The sequence below is a fragment of the Bombus huntii genome, chromosome 11, assembly GCF_024542735.1.
Source record: "Bombus huntii isolate Logan2020A chromosome 11, iyBomHunt1.1, whole genome shotgun sequence".
Lineage (NCBI taxonomy): Eukaryota > Metazoa > Arthropoda > Insecta > Hymenoptera > Apidae > Bombus > Bombus huntii.
Window position 1 is genome coordinate 1,957,826 of NC_066248.1, and position 19,232 is coordinate 1,977,057.

The window sequence follows — 19,232 nt, forward strand, 5'->3', positions numbered from 1 at the left end:
AACGGCTAAATTAACTCGAGGAACTTGCTTGATAGTTTTTCCGATGATTATCTCTGGACAGCGGCGCGTCAACGGGGAAACATAGCAAATTAGTTTCGGAGATAACTGTTACGTAAAGCGATTGCTCCGGCTTGCGTACGCGTGCAACTTTTGCACTTTTATGAGGTCCGATTGTTCTTTCGCGACCTTCTTGCGCGAACCTCAAACGTTTTATCCTTCGTGTTTATTAAATCACGTCCTAGTCTACGATTTTCTCCGCACACGCGATTTCTGTAATCGTGCCTATCTTTTGAACGGTTTATGATTTTCCTACTTTTAACCTCGCCGCGATGAATCTCCTCGCGAGAAGTATTTATTTCATCGCGTTTTCATCTTCTGACGGATCTAAAATTTTCACTCATAATTTTCAATCTTCGTATCTACTTTGTACGTGGATAGAGTACAACGATTATACAGCAACGATTAATCGTTGAAAACAACTCGCCGTTGAGAAATTAAGACAAACGTGATAATTGGATAGTTTTTATTATTTCAGATATTTGTGAATGAGAAATAGAGAAATTCGGAGAACAGGTGAAAGATAAAAGCAGGAACGCGGAAGACCGAAGAAACGAAAAGAAACAGAGAACAAAGGATGGGAAATGATGTAAAGAGTAGAATAGTAAAACGATAGAAATAAGAGAAGAGGAGAGTCTGCGATGTGTGAAGATGAGAAGAGACAGGTATGAAAGTAGTTTAACAGGAACACAAATGTTTTTCATGTTGCCATGTAGAACGCGGTACTTCTCTTTCGTCCTTGAAAGGCGTACTTTGCTTCTGGCGATTCAATAAAAGATCGATAATCGCTAAGTTGCAATCGAAACAGTATTCGAAGAATAGTTTTTAAGGAACGAATCTAAAGCTATTAAAATTGCGAAATAGGAGAAAAAGCAGAAAATTTAAAAGAGGGAAAGAAATGGTTAAAACGTAAAAGAATAGAAAAGTAGATGAGTTTAAATTCCTTCGAAGGAAATTAAGCGTGGTTAAAGTACGGTTAATAAATGCATACGATAGAGAGTTAAGGAATAAAAGAGAGAGTGAAAACAGATAGAATTTAGCCTAGCCAGCAGGGACAATAGAGACGGAAAAGGAGTCAGATATAGAAAGTATATCGTACAAATCTCGATACACATATGGTGAATACTAAGAATCGATGATACAGATCATACAAATGAAATAATAAAATGAGCTTCGTAGAGTAATAAATTCAATTTTGTACCGCTGTCAGTCTTCTATCGACAGGAAGGATAAACGTTATGAAACGAAGTATGAACGACTAGTAATTTGGTTGTCAATCTTTTTGTATCGTAGCAGCCTGATCTTTCACCATTCCCATTGAATTTTTATTTTAACATCCTAATGAAGCTTCCAATAACTTCCGTTTGTACAATAACATTCACTAGCTATTTTATTTATTTCTACATCATAGAGAGTACTGATAAAGTTTCGCTGGAAAAGATTGGGGCATTGCATGTATTTCAATGTAACGTGTAACGTTACTTAAGGGGCATTAACGCACATTAAAAATATTTCTTGTAAGATACGCAGGCGCGAATAAAATTATTACCGATCTTTTCCCGCCATTGCTATTCTGCCGTTTTAGTCAAAAGATTGGGACACCTTATACATGCATATTTCGATGTACTTGTAGCTCGTAACACGGACGATTCGTGGCGTTCTCAAATAATTCAACCCCTGTTCACGTTATTTATGCAACCTCGTCGGTTACTTATGCAACAAGTAGAAAAAGAATTCATCTCGACATGACCACGACTGTTAAAAGGCCCGACCGCACGTTTGCAAATTTAGCAATTCAAAACACGTTATCAGGATATCACGATCGATCGAGCGAAAGTGATAATTTATCAGTGGATGTGCACGTTATAATGGGATGCATCCGCTCTAAACTGTGGCCATTTATTCCGATGAATCAGAGCGTGCTTTCTCTGGCTGAAGCAAATGCGATATATACCCATTCGATGCACCGGTATAATCGAGCAGTTTCACCACTTCTATTTGATCTGTGAAAGTATTGGAGGCCTGTGTCTGAAGATGAGCGCTCGTGCTACAGTTAGGTAATGTTCTTTTGCCTGATCTAATTTACTGTCCCTACATCGATCTACAACTGTCTCACCGAATTGCAACACTTGCGCTGTTAACGATGCAATGCGGTTAGGCGCTTACACTTTTGATATAACGCGGATGACTTATTGCCGGTTAACGCACCGTTATGCGCCAACGTCCCTTGCGCTCTTCGCGATAACAATTTCGGTTCCTTCTTCGATAGTCTTTTATCTTTATCGAACGAGCAACATTTTTCGCGTGTTTGTTGCGTCTTTTTTTGTTGCAAAGTTGATAACGCTTTAATAGCCGATTCTTATTCGGTAATAAAATGCTTGAACAAATACTGCACATTGCATACTGGTTAGGTATTAAAGATAATTGAGAAAAAACAGCTTGAATTCGCTTCAACGAAGGATTGACGAGAAATTTTAAATCCTAGCTGAAACGTTCAACTTTGCCCCTTTCGTTTATGGGATATAATATCAACAGTTTCGTTATTGTTTATTATGGCCTTTACAAAATTTACTCAAAAGATATGGACGAGATGTTAAACACTCAAGAAGTCTGTAAAAGTAATTTGAAAACATTTATTCGCGAGAAAGACGACGAGAGGACAAAAATCTCTTTATGAATTTCTCTTTGTTTGTTCCATTGATGATCGTTGTACATAAAAAAATCACTCAATATTCCTTTCATATATATCATACTGAACGAAGTAATGTTTCCAATGCAAAGGTTAATCTTTACAATCTTGCATTGAGCAACAGCTTGAACGAATATTCTTATACTTCAAATTACGTTAACCGTCGCTAACGTGTATAAATCAGATATTATAGTTAATTTTGTCTGCGTGATCGTTCGCAGTCATTGCATTTCGCTTCTCGTAAAGCGTGCAACGTCGAAGGCTACCTTGATGCCTTAATGTAACATCTTTGTTCTTTCGTGTAATATGGAGTTCAAGGCGATATACGATAAAAAGTAATTGAGTTTTATAGAAAGGCGATGGTGCAAAGAAAAAAAAAAACGCTAAGATTAAATTCAATAGATGGACTGAAAAGTCTGTCATTGAGAGAGGACTGATTTACTAATATGGTTAATGGTAAAAAAAAATTATAGTCTAGGCTGTATCGTGTTTTCCATTGATGCGAAAACATAGTAGATGTTTGTTACGAGTATGTTATAAAGTATATTTATAAACTAATGTTAATCTGAATTTAATATAATTAGAATTTACCGTATGAATTTTCGAAATATATAAATTACTAGCTTTTTCATATTTTTTATTTTAATATATTTAGATCGCATAATTCATAATATAGATTGAAAAGAATTTAAGTAAGATAATTACAAGGATTATTCAGAAGTAGGTAATTGTGAATTAAACTTATAGTATGAAAGTAAATTGCAAATCGTAAGCTATATTTCAGTAAAAAAAAAAAAAAATTACGTTATAGAAACTGTAAGTGAAAATCTATCAAAGTTTCGAAAATTTCTAATTATTCCCATATGTTGCATTTGTTCTCAGGATTCATAGGACTACCTACTGGACAGTTGAAAGCTTTGGCGAAATCTTCTGAATTTGACACCGGACCAATAACTCTTAAACGTGCCGTACTATGCACGTCATATTTGCTCTGAGATATTAATTCTTCTTTGTCTGCTGTTTCGCACCATAACTGTAAGTAAAATTTTTAATGTTTAAGTTACACAATAGGACAAATTTTACTATCTCTGTTTAAATATTACATTCATATCTAATAATTTTGAAAATAAATTTAAAAATATTATCAAAAGAGGAAGAGAAATAATCTTATTTTTCCTAAAAAATAATATGTCGTGTAGAATGTAGGAATATATCACATTCCAAAACAGTTATTTATTCATTTTTACTAGGAATTTTAAACGTAAAAAGGCAATCCTTACTGAATTTATGTAGAAGGCTGCGTATATTTAAATTTCTTAAATTAATTTTAAATTTGAAGAATTGATGTCTTAATCGAAGAAGTGTCACAAAAACTTACGTTTGCAAATGACAAGAAGAAAAGTTGGTCGTTGCTAAATTGTTCTAGTCCTGGTAGAGCAGGGTCCGCACTTGTACATTCTCGTTCCCTGCGTTTATAAGCACCGAATACAGCGTGCAGACCCATTGAATCCGCAATATTTTCACCTGCGGTTCTGTTACCATAATTCTGAAATATTTAGAATAATTAACATTTGCCATAGACTCAGTTGTATTTTTTAGCTATATGATAATAATTCGTTCTATTCGTTCTATTCGTTCTATTCTTTCTTTTCTGTTTGAAGCAATATCGAGTTAAAATAAAATATAATTATAATTTCATATAATTGCTGCTGATTATACTATTTTCGTATAAAAGTAGAGACAAAGTTAAAAAATGTTTATATAAAATCAATAATTCTTTAAATTCCTGTATAAAAATAAGTTACGATATATCTGTAGAGTTAGAATTAACGTCAAGAACCTTGATCGTGTAATTTTCTCCTTTGATGATACTATAACCATCGTATTGGTTTACGAAACATATTGCTCTCTTATCATAAGCGTCTGCCATTGCAGTTAGCCATTCCACTTGATTTCCTTCTTCGTCATAAAGATGACCTAATTTCAATTGATACATTAAGTCTTGTTCATTATTCGTCAAGTTGTAATATTTTCATAATAATTCACCTTCATCGTCGAATCCGTGATTTACTTCATGACCCATGACGAGACCAATAATACCGAAATTCACATACCTGAAGAATCAATTTTACATTCGATAATAATAATTATATTTATATTTAAATATCTTCAATACGGCATATGTATGTAAATATTGAAAAATTTGTTATTTACCAAGGTCGATTTTGAGCAAACAATGGATTTTGCAAATCTGCCGCCGTGATTGCTGTATTGAAAGAATATAGTCTGTTATATCATTCTTCGTATTTGATCAAGAAAGATATAATTAATCGTATCATAATTCTATAATTCTATATTTGTAAAATATGTTTTGAAATACGTACATATAGAATTATCGTTTGGTATGAAGAAAGCATTCAATTCCAGGGGATCCATCTCGTAACTACAAAGTTATACAGGTATATATATTATACATAAATATACACGTAGATGTATACATGTGAATATATACCTTGTATATCATGCATAAATATGTATAACATCGATTAGCATAAATACGACATTTAAGTTACTTTTTAAAGTTAGTTATTTTAAAACGAAAGCTTACGTATCGCCATCGTTATCTACCATTCGTCGTAAGTTTTTCCATCTAGAGTATCTCACATAGTTGAGGAAGTTCTCGTAGAACGAAGTACCGACTGTAAACTTTAAAAATATGAAACGCGATTCATTACCATGAAAGGTTAACTATAATATATATATATGTATATACACAGATTACCTTAACGAATATTAAATTTCTAGTAGATTTAATTTAAAGTTACGATTAACGTAATAATTAATTTCAAGACTATAAATCCCTATTACATGCTTGAGTTACCATCATTGATTATTATTTAAAATAAAATTACCCCTCGGAAGTAGCGTTTTACGAGTGTAGAGTTTTGGAGCCAACTTGGATAGCCAACCCAGTTCTTCATGTGCACTAATTTGTCCAAAACAAAATGTTTAGTATCAGCGTCCATCCATTTCGACGCTTCGATCCGATATTCGATTTCCTTTTGTATGTCATCGATCATGTCTTTGGCCTTTGGATATTCAAGGGATGTTAATGAATGTCAAACGTTGAAAATATTTTTTATTTCCGTAAGGTAGGAAGGCGCGTAATTAAAATTATTACCATTTTTGCTACGTTTTCTGGCAGATATCGTTTAATGTATTCGTATCCTGCTAGTTTACCCAGTGGCGCAATTTCCAGGCACATATCCTCTCTATGGAAATACAAATTAAAGTAACGTGTAATTTTAACAATTTTCAACGAATCGTGTTATTATACAAACCTTGTGAAATATAACCACTCTGCGGACCATTGTCCATACAATTCTGTTAGTTCTGATGGTCCAGCTACCATTATCTTACTAATGAAGAGCCAATGAATATAGTTAACTGCAACAAACGAAAGAATTTAATATTTTAATTCGATTAGAATGGAAATATCTTTAACATCGATCAATTTACCAAGTACTCTTTCTGGAGTTTTTGCGAGCAAGGTATGAAGTTCTTCCATATATTTGGGATACGGTACAAAAACTTCTACGTCGTTATCAAACTCCAATCCAGCCTCGGAAAATATTTTTTGTATTTTTCTCACCCAATTTATCTAGATATTCGTAAATTATATAAATTTTCATTTCAATATTCGCGAATCTTATATAAGTGGAATATAAAATAAATAAAATTTTTTACTCTATTAGTACGCGAAATAGGACCTAAATCTTCGTAGTATTGTTGCAATTCTTTAAGCGTTATATTCTCGATGTTATTATCGTCATCCTCAACGGCATGTACGATCTGAAATAAATAAATATCGTTATTAACAAATATTTATATTATATTCACGCAAATTCATATCTTCCCGAACATAGTTAAAAGATTAAAATCTATGCAAATAATTTGCTTTATTTATTAAATAAAACATAGATACATGTATTTTTACAAGATACATGTATTTTTGCACATTATACGTATCCTATGGATTTTTGTATCTTAGAATTTCCCATGTTTGCATAAAATCTGCAGTCTAGTTACGAACTAATGTAGAATACGTAAAAACAATAGATTACTTACTTCTGTCAAATTAACGATAAATTTTACGAGATCTTCGATATCTTTCACCATTTGTTCCTCCGATATTTCAATTCCTCTTTCCTTAGAAAGTATTAAAGATACATTTAATATATGATCTCGATATTTTTGTCTTTGCTCTTCAATTTCTTCTTCATCATACTCGTAATTATTATCATAGTTATCATTATCGTCATCTTCGTCATCCTCGTCGTTATCTTCGTCGTCATCTTCGTCATTCTCATCGTTATCATCGTCGTCATCGTAGTTCTCTTCCTCGTTATCGTCTTCGTTAGCTTCGTCATTATATTCGTTATATTCGTTATATTCATCGTTGTTATTACTTTCGTCATACGTATCTTCGGTATAGTCGGATAGTTGCCTATGTTTCAAAACGTTCATCTTGTTTGCAACGTGATGCGCTGTGGCGCCTGTAATTTTCTGGTGCTTATGATTTTCACCGGCATGAACCTTTGCTTTCGTTCCAGTCCTCTGCAATTTCTTCTTCATCTTCTCTTCGTAGGTATGTTTTCCCAATGCTTTGTTCTTATTATGCATCCTTCTGCTATTCCCTAATTGCTTGGTAATCTTCCTTCTGTGTATTTTCCTCTTGCGTAATACTTCCCCTTCTTCGTTGTTCTCTTTCACCTTCTTCTTCTTGTTATTATTATGTTTATTGCGACTTAAGTGGTTTCGTAAATTTTTCCTTATCGTTTTATCTTTCATATTATGTTTCTTTGTGATCGACTTATTGCGTGACAAATGTCCATTATTGTTGACCTTATTGTTGGTATTATATTTATTAGCCTTTAGTTTACGCAATAGTCTATGAAGAGCTTTCTCGCTTATAATATTCCTTTTAGTTCTTTTCGTCTTTTTCTTTTTACCAATGATATTATGCATGACTTTTTTCTTATTATGCCCCTTCTTAGCGTGACCTAATTTTCTCTGGTATTTTCTAGCAATCATTTTCTTCTTCCTCGTCTCTCCTTCTTCATCTTCTTCTACAGTGTTCCAGTCGTCCTCTGATTCATTCTCCTCTTCATCTTCTTCGTCATTCTCTTCATGCTGCTTTTGTTCTGCTCTTTCCCTGCTTCCTTTTTCCTGGCTACCTTCTCCACTTTCGTTATTTTCATCGCTGCTGTCTAAATTCAATATTTTCTCGACTGTAATAAGCTCATATGCACCATGCGGTAAATGAGGTAACATAATCTGAAATATCGAAAAATAATATTTATCGTAGCGAATATATAAATGTTTGTCCTCGATCGTAGTAGAGTAGATTTTTATGAATTATAATCGTACAATTATCGTATGGTTGCTTTCAGGTGATAGTGGGACGTAATGTAAATCGTGAAATGCGTTAAATCCTAATAAACGAGCAAATTGGTCATCGACTATTTGCCAGTTGTATATATCCTCATCCCACTCTCCCTCTTCCATGATAAGTGGCCATCCTCCGTGTCTCCATAGGGTTGACAATATTGGTTCCACTCCTCTTTTTTCTATGGCATCTGTAAAACATTTATTATTGTTATTATTATTAATTTACATCCGATTTATCTCTGTTTATATAATCTTTATATATAATTATACCGATTATTGTTTCATTTCTCTATTATATTTTATTTTTCGACTCGACGAACTTGAAGAAAGAAGTTGCTTAGTTTAGCTTAAAGAAAGCTAAATGTATCAATTTATAATTAAATTTTATAATAAAATTTATTGATTTAATACGATATAATGATTTATAAATAGATTATATCGATCATTACTACTATATTTTTCTGTAAATACATAATGAGACGCTGAAAACGTACCTATATCCATACAGCTGTGATACCACTTCTTAGAAAGTTTCACCGCGTAAAGATCGTCAGATTTTGGTTTAACCGAAAGTATATCTGAGAAAACGATAAAACGTTAAAGTACAGTGTCGTTTTTATAAATTTGTATTTCGCTGTGAAGCTAATATAATGTGATAATTTAGTGTAATGCTAATACTCTAGGCATAAAGCAAAAGCTACTATTGGTAAAACAATCAATATTTAAGCGCGTGTATAACATGGACACACTAACTTTCAGATTGTTGCCTGACTTTCTCGGCTACCATATCCCATAAGCTCCAGGAGGTCTTATTTTCAGGAAGGGGATTGATTTTCGACCAGTTGCCACAAGCGTACTCATAAAAATCGTCACATGGGTCCACGGACACGTCCATACTGCCCTTGATCAATTGTGCTGTGTCGCGAAGGCAAAAAATTTGGCAATTAATCGTTTTTAAACTTACAAGCGATATATAAATTATTATTCGCTTCGCATAAAATAGAAATTAGAAGATAATAAGCATAAAATTACGAAATTTTATTTTACAATTGACGATTGAAAAAATGATCGATCATTGTATTTATTAAAGAGGCATTCAAATCAAGATTGCAGAGAACTAAAAATCTTTTTTTGTTCCTGCTGTATATGATAAAAATATTTTTTAATAGAAATTTTATAAAGGCTACGTTTCAGTTTCAAACTGAAAACAAAATTTTATTTCTCATATATCTATTACTTACCAATCAGCTTGCATTCTTCGGTCTTACATACTTCACGTTCATCTTTCTTCGTTTCAACAGCAGCCTTAAATTCAAACAAACGTTGTAAACTGCGAGGATATTTCAGCAGGTCATCGAGTTTTAGACCGGCGTTTATAACGACGCACAGGGACACTCTGGAAGCATTTGCAAAATTAATATAATAAATTACTATACTATTAAATTGAACTAATTATTAAGTTATTATAAATATAAGTATAAATGATTATAGTCAAAGTTACTTAATCAAAGAATTTTCAATGTAAATTCTTACTTACAGTATCAGTAGACGTAACATTTCAACGATGTGATCGTTAGGCTTGAAAGTTAGGCTTTCGATGTGACATCCGGCCTTCCCCTTTTGCAATAGGCGAGAAAAACGGCTGTCGTGAATTTTATACTCATAGAGGAGAGGAAATACAACCAAGAAGCTATTTCTATTTTAACCTGATAAAAAATTGTATTGTGATAAAATATTTTCTGATAAATATTGCAACAATTATGTAAATCTGCATCCTCTGCCCTTGCGATTTTGCAGATAAAATATCTTAATACAACATCCAGGAACTTCATTCATCCTGATGTTCCATTCATTTCCTTTCGGTATGGATGATTATGTATTTTAACTAGAGTCCTTGACGCTTTGATAATTTCAATTAAATGCATTCCATATAAGTAGGTGTATGTAGAAATCTCTTCACTTAAAATATATGAAATCTATAACAAAAGAAGTTATTATCTATTTATGTTGATCTTACACGCTTAACTTGCATGTTTCTTTTCATTTACGTAAATTTCAGTGTTTGTTATTCCTGAGATATACATACATGTGTTATCGTTTGAATAGAAAATTGATTGGTTTTTATAGCAAAAATATAAATGTAAAGATGAATGTAAATTAAATTTTCACCTTTGTACGATAAGGAAGAAGGTACTTATGAAAAAGGAAGAAAATATTTATAAATTTTAAAATGTCTCGATTATAGAATGTTTTATTTGTCAACGAGCTTTCTGCTCATTCTGCTATACATAAGCATTCGCATTTATAGATTCTCAAATAACAATATGTATTACTTATGCTATGATAAAGGAAACTTATTGGTAACCATTTATAAAAATTACGGAAGATGCTGCATTAACTTATGATTATTATCAAATTCTTGGGATGCCTTAGCGTAATTGCCTTAATTCCCTTAATAAAATACATTTTGTAGGAAACGTTATCCAAACTGAACAAAATGAGGCATAGTTCATGTAATTTATGTATTTTAACTTTTAATACGATAATAGTTCTTTCATTTAAAACAATTTCTCTACTATTTGATCGTTATTTATAAATTTTTATTAATACCATAAATTTTAAGCACGCTAAGAATACAGTGAGAATAGGATAAAATAAAATGACATATGAATTTCATAATTTTATTGTTTTCACATTTTTTGATGCGAAAAGTTGATTTTCGAATAAAAATATACGATATGAATATTTTATTAGTAGAAATTATACTTAATTATAATTGTCATGAACGCATAGAAGTATTTAAAATTTTAAATGCTTCGATGATTAATTATTTATCTTTTATTCATTTTCCATCCAATCAATGATACATAATCTCTTTATTCCCATATACTACATTTCTCCGTCGGGTTCATAGGGCTATTTAATGGGCAATTGTAAGCTTCAGCGAAATCTTTAGAATTAGACATCGAAGCAATTACTCTTAACAAACCGGGACGGTGTAGATCGTCTCTTATTTCCTCTTGTAACTTGTCCGGTTTTATCACTTCACACCACAACTGTAAATTTTAGAACGTATAAATTTATTTTCAAGAATATATTTAATTCATGCATTGTTAAATATAATAATAATAAAGTAATAGTGATAGTAATCAGTAAAAGATAAGTTTTCGGAATAACGATTTGACTAACCGATTTACATTATGAACATGTTATTGCTTTTGATAATTTAAAAACACTGATATCGTATAGTTAAAAAAATAAAAAAATTATCTCACATTAGCAAAGGACAAGAAGAATAGTTGCTCGTTACTCATGTGCTCTAATCCTGGTAGCATAAGGTCTGATTTTCCATATTCTCGTAGTCTTCGTTTATAAGCTTTAAATGCAGAGTTTAAGACCATTGTGTCTGCAATATTTTCGTCTGATGTTTGCAGACCATAATTCTATAATTATAAGATAGAGATATATACAAGTATAGTTCTAAAGTAGTTTAGTACAATATTATATACTTTACATTTATATATATCGTCGTAGTAGAAAATATAAAATATAAGACGGAAAGAACTCTATACCTGTGATGTAGAATCTCCTACTTTCTTCTCCAAAACACCATATCTCGTAAATTGATTTTTGAAGCATTGCGCTGTTTTGTGGTACGCGTCTTTCATTTTACGTGACCAAACCGTGATATCATCATCTTTGTCAAACATACGATCTGCAAGTTATTGGTAATAAATCAGTGCTTTCGTTAACCAAGTTTATGATCAACAATATTTTACAATAATCTACCTATAATACTAAAACCATGATTTATTTGATGACTCACGACTAATCCGATAATACCATAGCTTGTGTACCTACATTAGAGAAATAATACTTTGCAAAGAATTATACGTTGTGAGCAAATTAAATTAATTATTATAATAACTTTATCGATCTTCGATAAAATAGGAAAATATATTAAATGTGCTAACATATAGGTTCTTACCATGGTTGTCTAAAATCAAAGAGTAGCTGTTGAAAATTTGCTGCTGTTATTTCTGCAATAATAAAAATTCCTTACTACGAATATTGTTAGAAAAATATCTTTCTATTTCTTTTACATCGTTAACGACCTCGATTCTTAGCCAGGTTTCGTTTTTTACTTTGTTTTAAAACTTACGAACGCTATTTTGCCATGGCGAGAACATGGTGTTTACTAACAAAGGATTAAAGTTGTCGCTTGTACGTCTGTAAAAATGTTAATCTTTTGATTAGCTCAAATTCAATGTAAACATAGGTATTTAAAATAATGTATTGTCTTTGTTACGAAAATACTTACTCTTCAAATACTTCGGAAGCATCCTTCTCTGAAAATAAAGTTTTTAGATTTCTCCATTTCTTATATCTCATAATGCTTAACATGTTTTCGAAATGCGACTTGCTAGCGCTAACCTAAAGTGTGATTATAAAATTAGTCGAATATGAAGTAAAGATATGAAAATCGAAGATAGGTGTGCACTAAAATTAAAAATAAAAGGTATATTAGACTCTTACGCCTCTGAAGTGTCCTTTCATGACAGTAATATTTCGATATGATTTCGGATACTCGATCTGTTTCTTCGCGTATATTAATTTATCCAAAATAATATCTCCGACTTCAGTGTCCACCCAAGTTGAATTTTTGACTCGATATTCAACTTCTCTTTGGATCTCGTTTACAGTATCTGAAGCCTTTGGTAATCGCACAAAGAATTTTATAAAATTTTTATGACGATATTACACTACATTGTATTAATATCTTATCTTTTACCGGTTGTAGAACTTCTTCTGGTAAATATCGTTTCGCATATTCGTATCCCAAAATATCTACCGCGTTCATTTCCTCGACACAGTAGTTTGTTCTGTAAAAAGAATTTATTTCTTTGTTTTCTAAAATACTTCAACGTAAAAAGAATATTTTAATCGATATAATGCGCTGTTACCTCCTTATGGGTACTTTACCATCCCAATTATAGTATAATTCTCTCATTTTCTTCGTAGTTGCGTGTATCACTTTACTAAGAAAATTCCAATGTATGTAATTCACTGTATAAAATTTATATTAAATTTGATTAATTATTTATTACTTCATCGTTGTAATAAAATTAGTTGTATTATGAATAGGATATATTCAGGCATACCAATTATTCTACTTGGAGTTCTATCTAATAATTTTGTCAACGCTTTGATATAACCATCGGCCGAAGTTAACACATAATCGTCAGGAATTTCCATACCTCCAGTAGCAAACGCATCTTTTATTTTCGTTATCCAGTTAATCTAGAAAGATTAATGGTACAACTTCAATAAATTTTAATTAAGTTTATTCTCTTTTTAAATAGAATAATCTTCCTTACTTTCCCGTTTTCCGTCCGAGCTTTCAAAGCGTCATATCTGTTTTGGAGTGCTTTAAGTTCAGCGGTCAGCGTTTTCTTATATTTGTGTATGTACTGTACACATTAACGTATATTAATGTTTTAATTATAATATATATATAACGTAATTAAATATAGTAGAAAGCTAAGAATCTGGACGTTCGGAGCGTACTCCGATCTTAAACAAATTTTAGCTTTCTAACCGCAAGATATAATATTCTAAATTTAACATTATCAATGTTAAAGTACATAATACAAATATTAACGAATCGTGGATATTTATGCAAATCCATATTTTCAATATTATTAAAAAGAATTAAAAAGATAGAACCTTGGTAGAAAATTGCTTTACCTATCAAATATTATAAAATGTATTTGGATATTTCCTATATATACTTTATGCAATTTTGCACCTTCAAATTTACTCTATCGAAAGTTAAAAGTATATTTTTTCTGTATCTAATACTCTGTAGAAATATAGACAATTTTAAGAATAAAGAAATAATCATTTTCCGTATCATTCATTCAATGGATTATGATAAAATGATCGCATTACCGTTAGAAGTCTTATTTGAAATTTAAGCAAGTCGCCAATGTCTTCCAGGAGCCTTTCCCTTGGTATTGAAACGCCTCTTGCTTCAGAAAGCGCTATGCTAACATTTAGTATATACTCTGCGTACATTTTTCTCTTATTTTCCACTTCCATATCTTTTTTATTAGTTTCGTCATAGTTATCGCTATTATCGCTATCGTCGTCATCTCTATTTTCGTTATCGCCATCCTTGTAATCGCCGCTGCCATTTCCACTACTATCTTCGTCATCCCGTTCATAGTCACCGCTCCCATTATCGTCTTCGTCGTCCCATTCATAATCACCACTACCGCTACCACTTGCAGCATTATTGCTATTATCATTCTCTTCATCGTTTTCATCGATTTTACCGCCGCTATTGTATTCTGCTCGATCCGCGCTGATGCCTTCACTTTCATTATCATCGTCGTCAAAGTACAAGTCGTTATTCGTATCCTCCATTCTTTCATGATTCTTTCCACTATTCGTTTCTGTAGGTTTTCCAACGCTGTCAGATTTATATATTAACTCATGTTCCCACGACTTAACAATTCTTTCCAAGTATCGTCTCTTGTTATCAACTTTTGCTTGCATTACGGCCCCTTTCGTTCCTTCTTCTAACTGTATCTCGATGACATGTTTCTTCATTGTCTTGATCTTTTCGCTTATTCTTTCCCCGTGAATCGTACAATTATTAATATTTTTCTTAACGATTTTCTTTTCTAGGACTTCAAATTCGTCGTCTTCTTTAGAGCGTGGCCATTCCTCGCTACCTCGTTCTTGACTTCCTTCTTCGTGGTCGTCTTCTTCGCTGTTAGCCACGTAGATTTCATCGAAATCTAGAAGTCTGTCCACTTTTGCCGATAATCGAGGAGTATCGACCTGAAACATCAAGCAGCGTTGTTCTTCGCAATCGTTACTTTATAGGTGAAGAATCTTGATTGATCTCAATAATGTCTGGACTAAGTATGATTACCGAGTGAGTAGATACTTACAAACAGCCTTGATCTTTTATTGTAGATCAAGTACCTCATGGGAACCTGTACATCATGGAAACTATTTAATCCTGTCAAACGAGCATAGTAATCGTCCACAATTTGCCATTTGTATATTTCTTGATCCCATTCATCTTTCTCCATTATTAATGGCCAGCCACCTGTCCTCCACATTGTAGATACAAGTGGCTGGAGACCAATTCTTTCTATCTCGTCTGTAAATTAATTGTACAATTTAACTTGACGATGATATTTCGCTCGTACTGTTTTATTAAGATATAAAGATTGTGATATAATTTTAAGATTAACATCTAAAATATGTGTAATATAAATTAGGATAAATGTTATTAATCAAACAATTTTTACCAAATTATGAATTATATTTCATTAAGAAATACCTGTGTCCAAGCAAGCTTTAAACACCATTTTAGCGAATTTTGTTGCACGCAGATCATCAGGCTTCGCTTCTTCCTCCATAATTTCTAAACAAAAAATGTTAAATTAGAGATATATCGACATTGTTTCGCTACTTTCGTATTTTACGACATTTCGTCTTTGTACGTTTTCAATGGAATATTTGAATAGAAGCAACGAATAGAATATTAAATATATATATAAACAGGTAGACCATGGAAATGTTTAAATTTTTGGCAATCTAACTAAACAGATGAAATTTTGATAGAGATTTGTTTCGACTAATGAATATTATCGTAAATATTCTACTTTGGATATTTTATATATCTTTTCTATATGTACGCAATCTATATGCACACACCAGCAACCATAAGGTAATTAACTTCTTTACACAAGTGAACGATCTTTGTAGAGACGGTACTAATTATAATTATAATCTTAAACGAAAAAAACGAGCAAACCTTTAAGACGGTCATTGACCTTTCTTTCTGCCTTAACTAAGAAATTCCATCGGTTTTCGTCAACAGGAAGTGGATTATGTCTTGGCCAATTGCCACACGAATACTCGTAGAAATCTTCGCATGGATTCACGCTTTGGTTCATACTCTCTCGTAATGACTTCGCTATTAAGTAGCAGACAAATTGAAGCTATTTATTCTCTTATATGGATCCGGTATTTAAAAGATTTGTATATTATTTCGTAGGAAAATCTGTACAGTATGATAAGGAATCTAAGAAATATTTCCTGCTTACCAAGGTACTTGCATTGTTGGGTGAGGCAAAGCGGTCGTTCTTCCTTTAGTTTTGATTCTTCTGTACTTACACCTAGTAACCATCGTAAACCAAAGGATTTATTCAAGATGCCATTGACATCGGCCGCGATCGCAGCCAAAAATACGCTGTAAGATTTATTAAAATCGTATTGAAAAATTACGACGTACGTCATAGATAATTCTACAGTTCATTCGAACGATAAAAATGTTTTCTATAATTATTACTTACATAATCCATGTGAATTTCATTATAATGTCGTTAATGATATAATGAAAAAGAAAGTAAAAGGAACAGGCGTTACAGACGTATCCTCCGATATCCAAACTTCCGATTTATAAAGTGTAGAATCTACCGCAGTTGGCGATTTTATATTTACAGAAAACGGAAAGACCCTGAGTATGTTGATGATAAGCGCTGATAGTATACATTTTGTATCAATACTGTGTAACATCATCACCATTCGCGTTACTTTGGCGGTGTAAAGTAATATTTATTGCACGTTAACATTTATTCAGCAAAATAATATGCATTGCACCGTTCATTCTATCATTTTATTCCTTATCTTATTTGGTATTCTATCGAAGAGTTATAGTCATACAATGTTCGAGATATACGAATACAATATACATTGAAAAATTCAAATTCTTTTGCTAAATTTAGATTAACACTGGTGGATCGTCTAAATATAAGCTACATCTCAAAAGAAATAGACAAACTATCATGTTCATCGACATTCGTGATATTATTTTCGTAACGATTAAAAGATACATACCACTTTCTATCTATTAATTAATTAATTCTATTAATTAAATAACATTTTAAATCTAATTTACAGTGCAGTTTTTATTGTCAGTCCTAGTACAGTTCAATCTGAATATCTTGTGACTCAACATCAGGATGCACGATGCGGGTGAAAGAAACGGTAGCATCGCATCGTTAGATGCGGCAGCATCTGAGCGAATGGGCTGCGCAACCTTATTTTTCATCCGTGGACAGGATAACGTGCGCAAGCTGGTTCTAGGATGCGGACCAATCTGAAAATATATTGCACAAATATACGATGTTAACAACGTTGCCGCATAGACGATGGTGGAATAGTTAGCGACTGGATATCCGTGACAGGAGAGAGTACATCTGAACGGTAGCCAGTTACTCGATCACGGATCGCCTCGACGCTGACACGAATAAGTGAAATGAAATTCATTGATCGAACAGCACACGTTTCGAGTGATAATTGATCGAACTTCGACTGACAGTCTGACTCGTGTTCTTTATCTTAGAAAGGCAAAGAACGTCTTCGAAAATGGAGATTCTCCCCGTATTATCTTCTCTTATCTTCCGTATAATTTCGTTCTTTTGAACGATATATCTATGTAATAATCGAGGGTTTAAAAAACAGGTGGTCTGAGCATCGATATCTTTGATTGGAACAAACTGTGAATAAAACCTAATGTACTTTTTCCAACGCTACACATAAGCGTAGTTTTTGGTTTGAAAATTGATAAGAAAATTCTGTAAACAAATAGGTTTTATGTATCGTGTTCCTTATTTATAAAAAATACACTTACGTACCGCTTTCCTATTGGAATAACGACATAATTTTGTGATCTTTCATTCAATTATCTAAACATCAATTATCTAATCACAAGTTAATTACACTTAATCTGGAAATTAACTGTGTCAGGTAAAACAATGAACAAGAATTAACTAATGATTTGTAGAAGTTGAGAAACATGAAATATGATCAATTTCCTTCGTTGAAATAGCAGCGAGACGCGTGATTTAAGCAATAGTTCTTCTCAAGTACGTAATTTGTAAAAGTAATCGGTAGTCTTTTAAATTAATTATATTCACTTCGTTATGTACGAATTAATAATTCATTCAGATGCATCACGTTGGTTATTATTTGCCGATAACGTTTGAGAATTAATAGATTAACGCGTTTAACATAACGTTCCCCGTTTCATGAATGTGAATGTAAAAGTGAGGCAACGCAACGAGAAGAGCGAGTAAAAGGTTTATAATCGCAATCGGTATCGTCGAAGCTAACCACATGTATGGATGAAAGTCTTTGTACGAGAGACGGCCTAAACGGAGCAATTAAAAAGGAATTACTAAGAAATAGACACGAATCTCACAATTTAATATCTTTATAATAAAATGACGCAATTCATAAATCCAATAATCAAATCATAAAACAGTTAAACATCGTAATTACGTCAGCAATATTATTCGCTGTACATCAATTGGTGAAATTACAATCAAAATGAAATTTAGATTTTATTATAACAAAAACATTATCGCGAGGAAGGTAAATTTAATGTTAAAAGTAAATTAATGTTAAATATAAAAGGCTATTATGTATGGAATATATGTTATAATTATTACATCATTCCATTGATCCATTATCGTCTAAAATAGAGGAGTCCTTTTCTTCTCTAAAAAAATATAATAAACAATCAATTGCCTTTTCTTGGATCAGCTTATTTCAATTATTGTGCGAGTTTGTTATTCTTATATTTGAATATCTTGGTCAGAAAGGCATGAACTTTTTCATACAACCGCAGAATTAAATAATAAATCGATGCTACTGTGGAACGTGGGACTAAATAGGTTCTTGTCTATGCTAGCGTGGAACTAGGTTTTTGTCTATGCTAACGTAGAACTAGGTTCTTGTCTACGGTAGAACTGACTCGATGCAGCACTTGGCCGCTTGGTGCAGCGTTTCTTCTCGAAGGTCAACTTAATGTTATGAACGTGAATACTTTCTGTTCCTCTCTGCTAGTAAATATTACGATCATACAAACCGGTCTCAACACTCATATACCAAATCCTAGGGAAAACGATCCGAAAATTGAGCTGTGACTAGTTGTGAAAAGTCAACA

General features: G+C 32.4%; 2 protein-coding genes across 3 annotated transcripts; both read right to left on the reverse strand.

Annotated features, from left to right (window-relative positions):
- Window positions 1–3,366: 3,366 nt before the first annotated feature.
- Window positions 3,367–9,873, reverse strand: LOC126871119 (neprilysin-11-like). Its single transcript, XM_050629575.1, has 18 exons — window positions 9,735–9,873; window positions 9,439–9,593; window positions 8,951–9,112; window positions 8,692–8,775; window positions 8,177–8,385; window positions 6,875–8,083; window positions 6,494–6,598; window positions 6,266–6,407; window positions 6,088–6,193; window positions 5,928–6,018; window positions 5,659–5,835; window positions 5,355–5,452; window positions 5,131–5,189; window positions 4,961–5,012; window positions 4,793–4,860; window positions 4,587–4,723; window positions 4,125–4,292; window positions 3,367–3,779 (listed from the first exon to the last, which is right to left on the reverse strand). The coding sequence occupies exons 1-18, from the start codon at window positions 9,752–9,754 to the stop codon at window positions 3,600–3,602; spliced, it is 3,222 nt and encodes a 1,073-aa protein (XP_050485532.1). The 5' UTR covers window positions 9,755–9,873; the 3' UTR covers window positions 3,367–3,599.
- A 991-nt stretch (window positions 9,874–10,864) lies between these two features.
- LOC126870978 (membrane metallo-endopeptidase-like 1) lies at window positions 10,865–19,186 on the reverse strand. 2 transcript variants are annotated; one of them, XM_050629268.1, is made up of 18 exons: window positions 16,576–19,186; window positions 16,327–16,472; window positions 16,035–16,196; window positions 15,558–15,641; window positions 15,160–15,374; window positions 14,150–15,046; window positions 13,576–13,668; window positions 13,360–13,498; window positions 13,162–13,264; window positions 12,990–13,080; window positions 12,734–12,910; window positions 12,519–12,631; window positions 12,360–12,427; window positions 12,186–12,237; window positions 11,987–12,054; window positions 11,770–11,912; window positions 11,473–11,640; window positions 10,865–11,253 (listed from the first exon to the last, which is right to left on the reverse strand). In XM_050629268.1, the coding sequence occupies exons 1-18, from the start codon at window positions 16,593–16,595 to the stop codon at window positions 11,074–11,076; spliced, it is 2,919 nt and encodes a 972-aa protein (XP_050485225.1). In that variant the 5' UTR covers window positions 16,596–19,186; the 3' UTR covers window positions 10,865–11,073. The 2 variants fall into 2 exon arrangements, with proteins under 2 accessions (XP_050485225.1, XP_050485226.1); XM_050629269.1 differs by lacking the exons at window positions 10,865–11,253; window positions 11,473–11,640; window positions 11,770–11,912 and having other exon boundaries at window positions 11,987–12,073.
- Window positions 19,187–19,232: the final 46 nt, after the last annotated feature.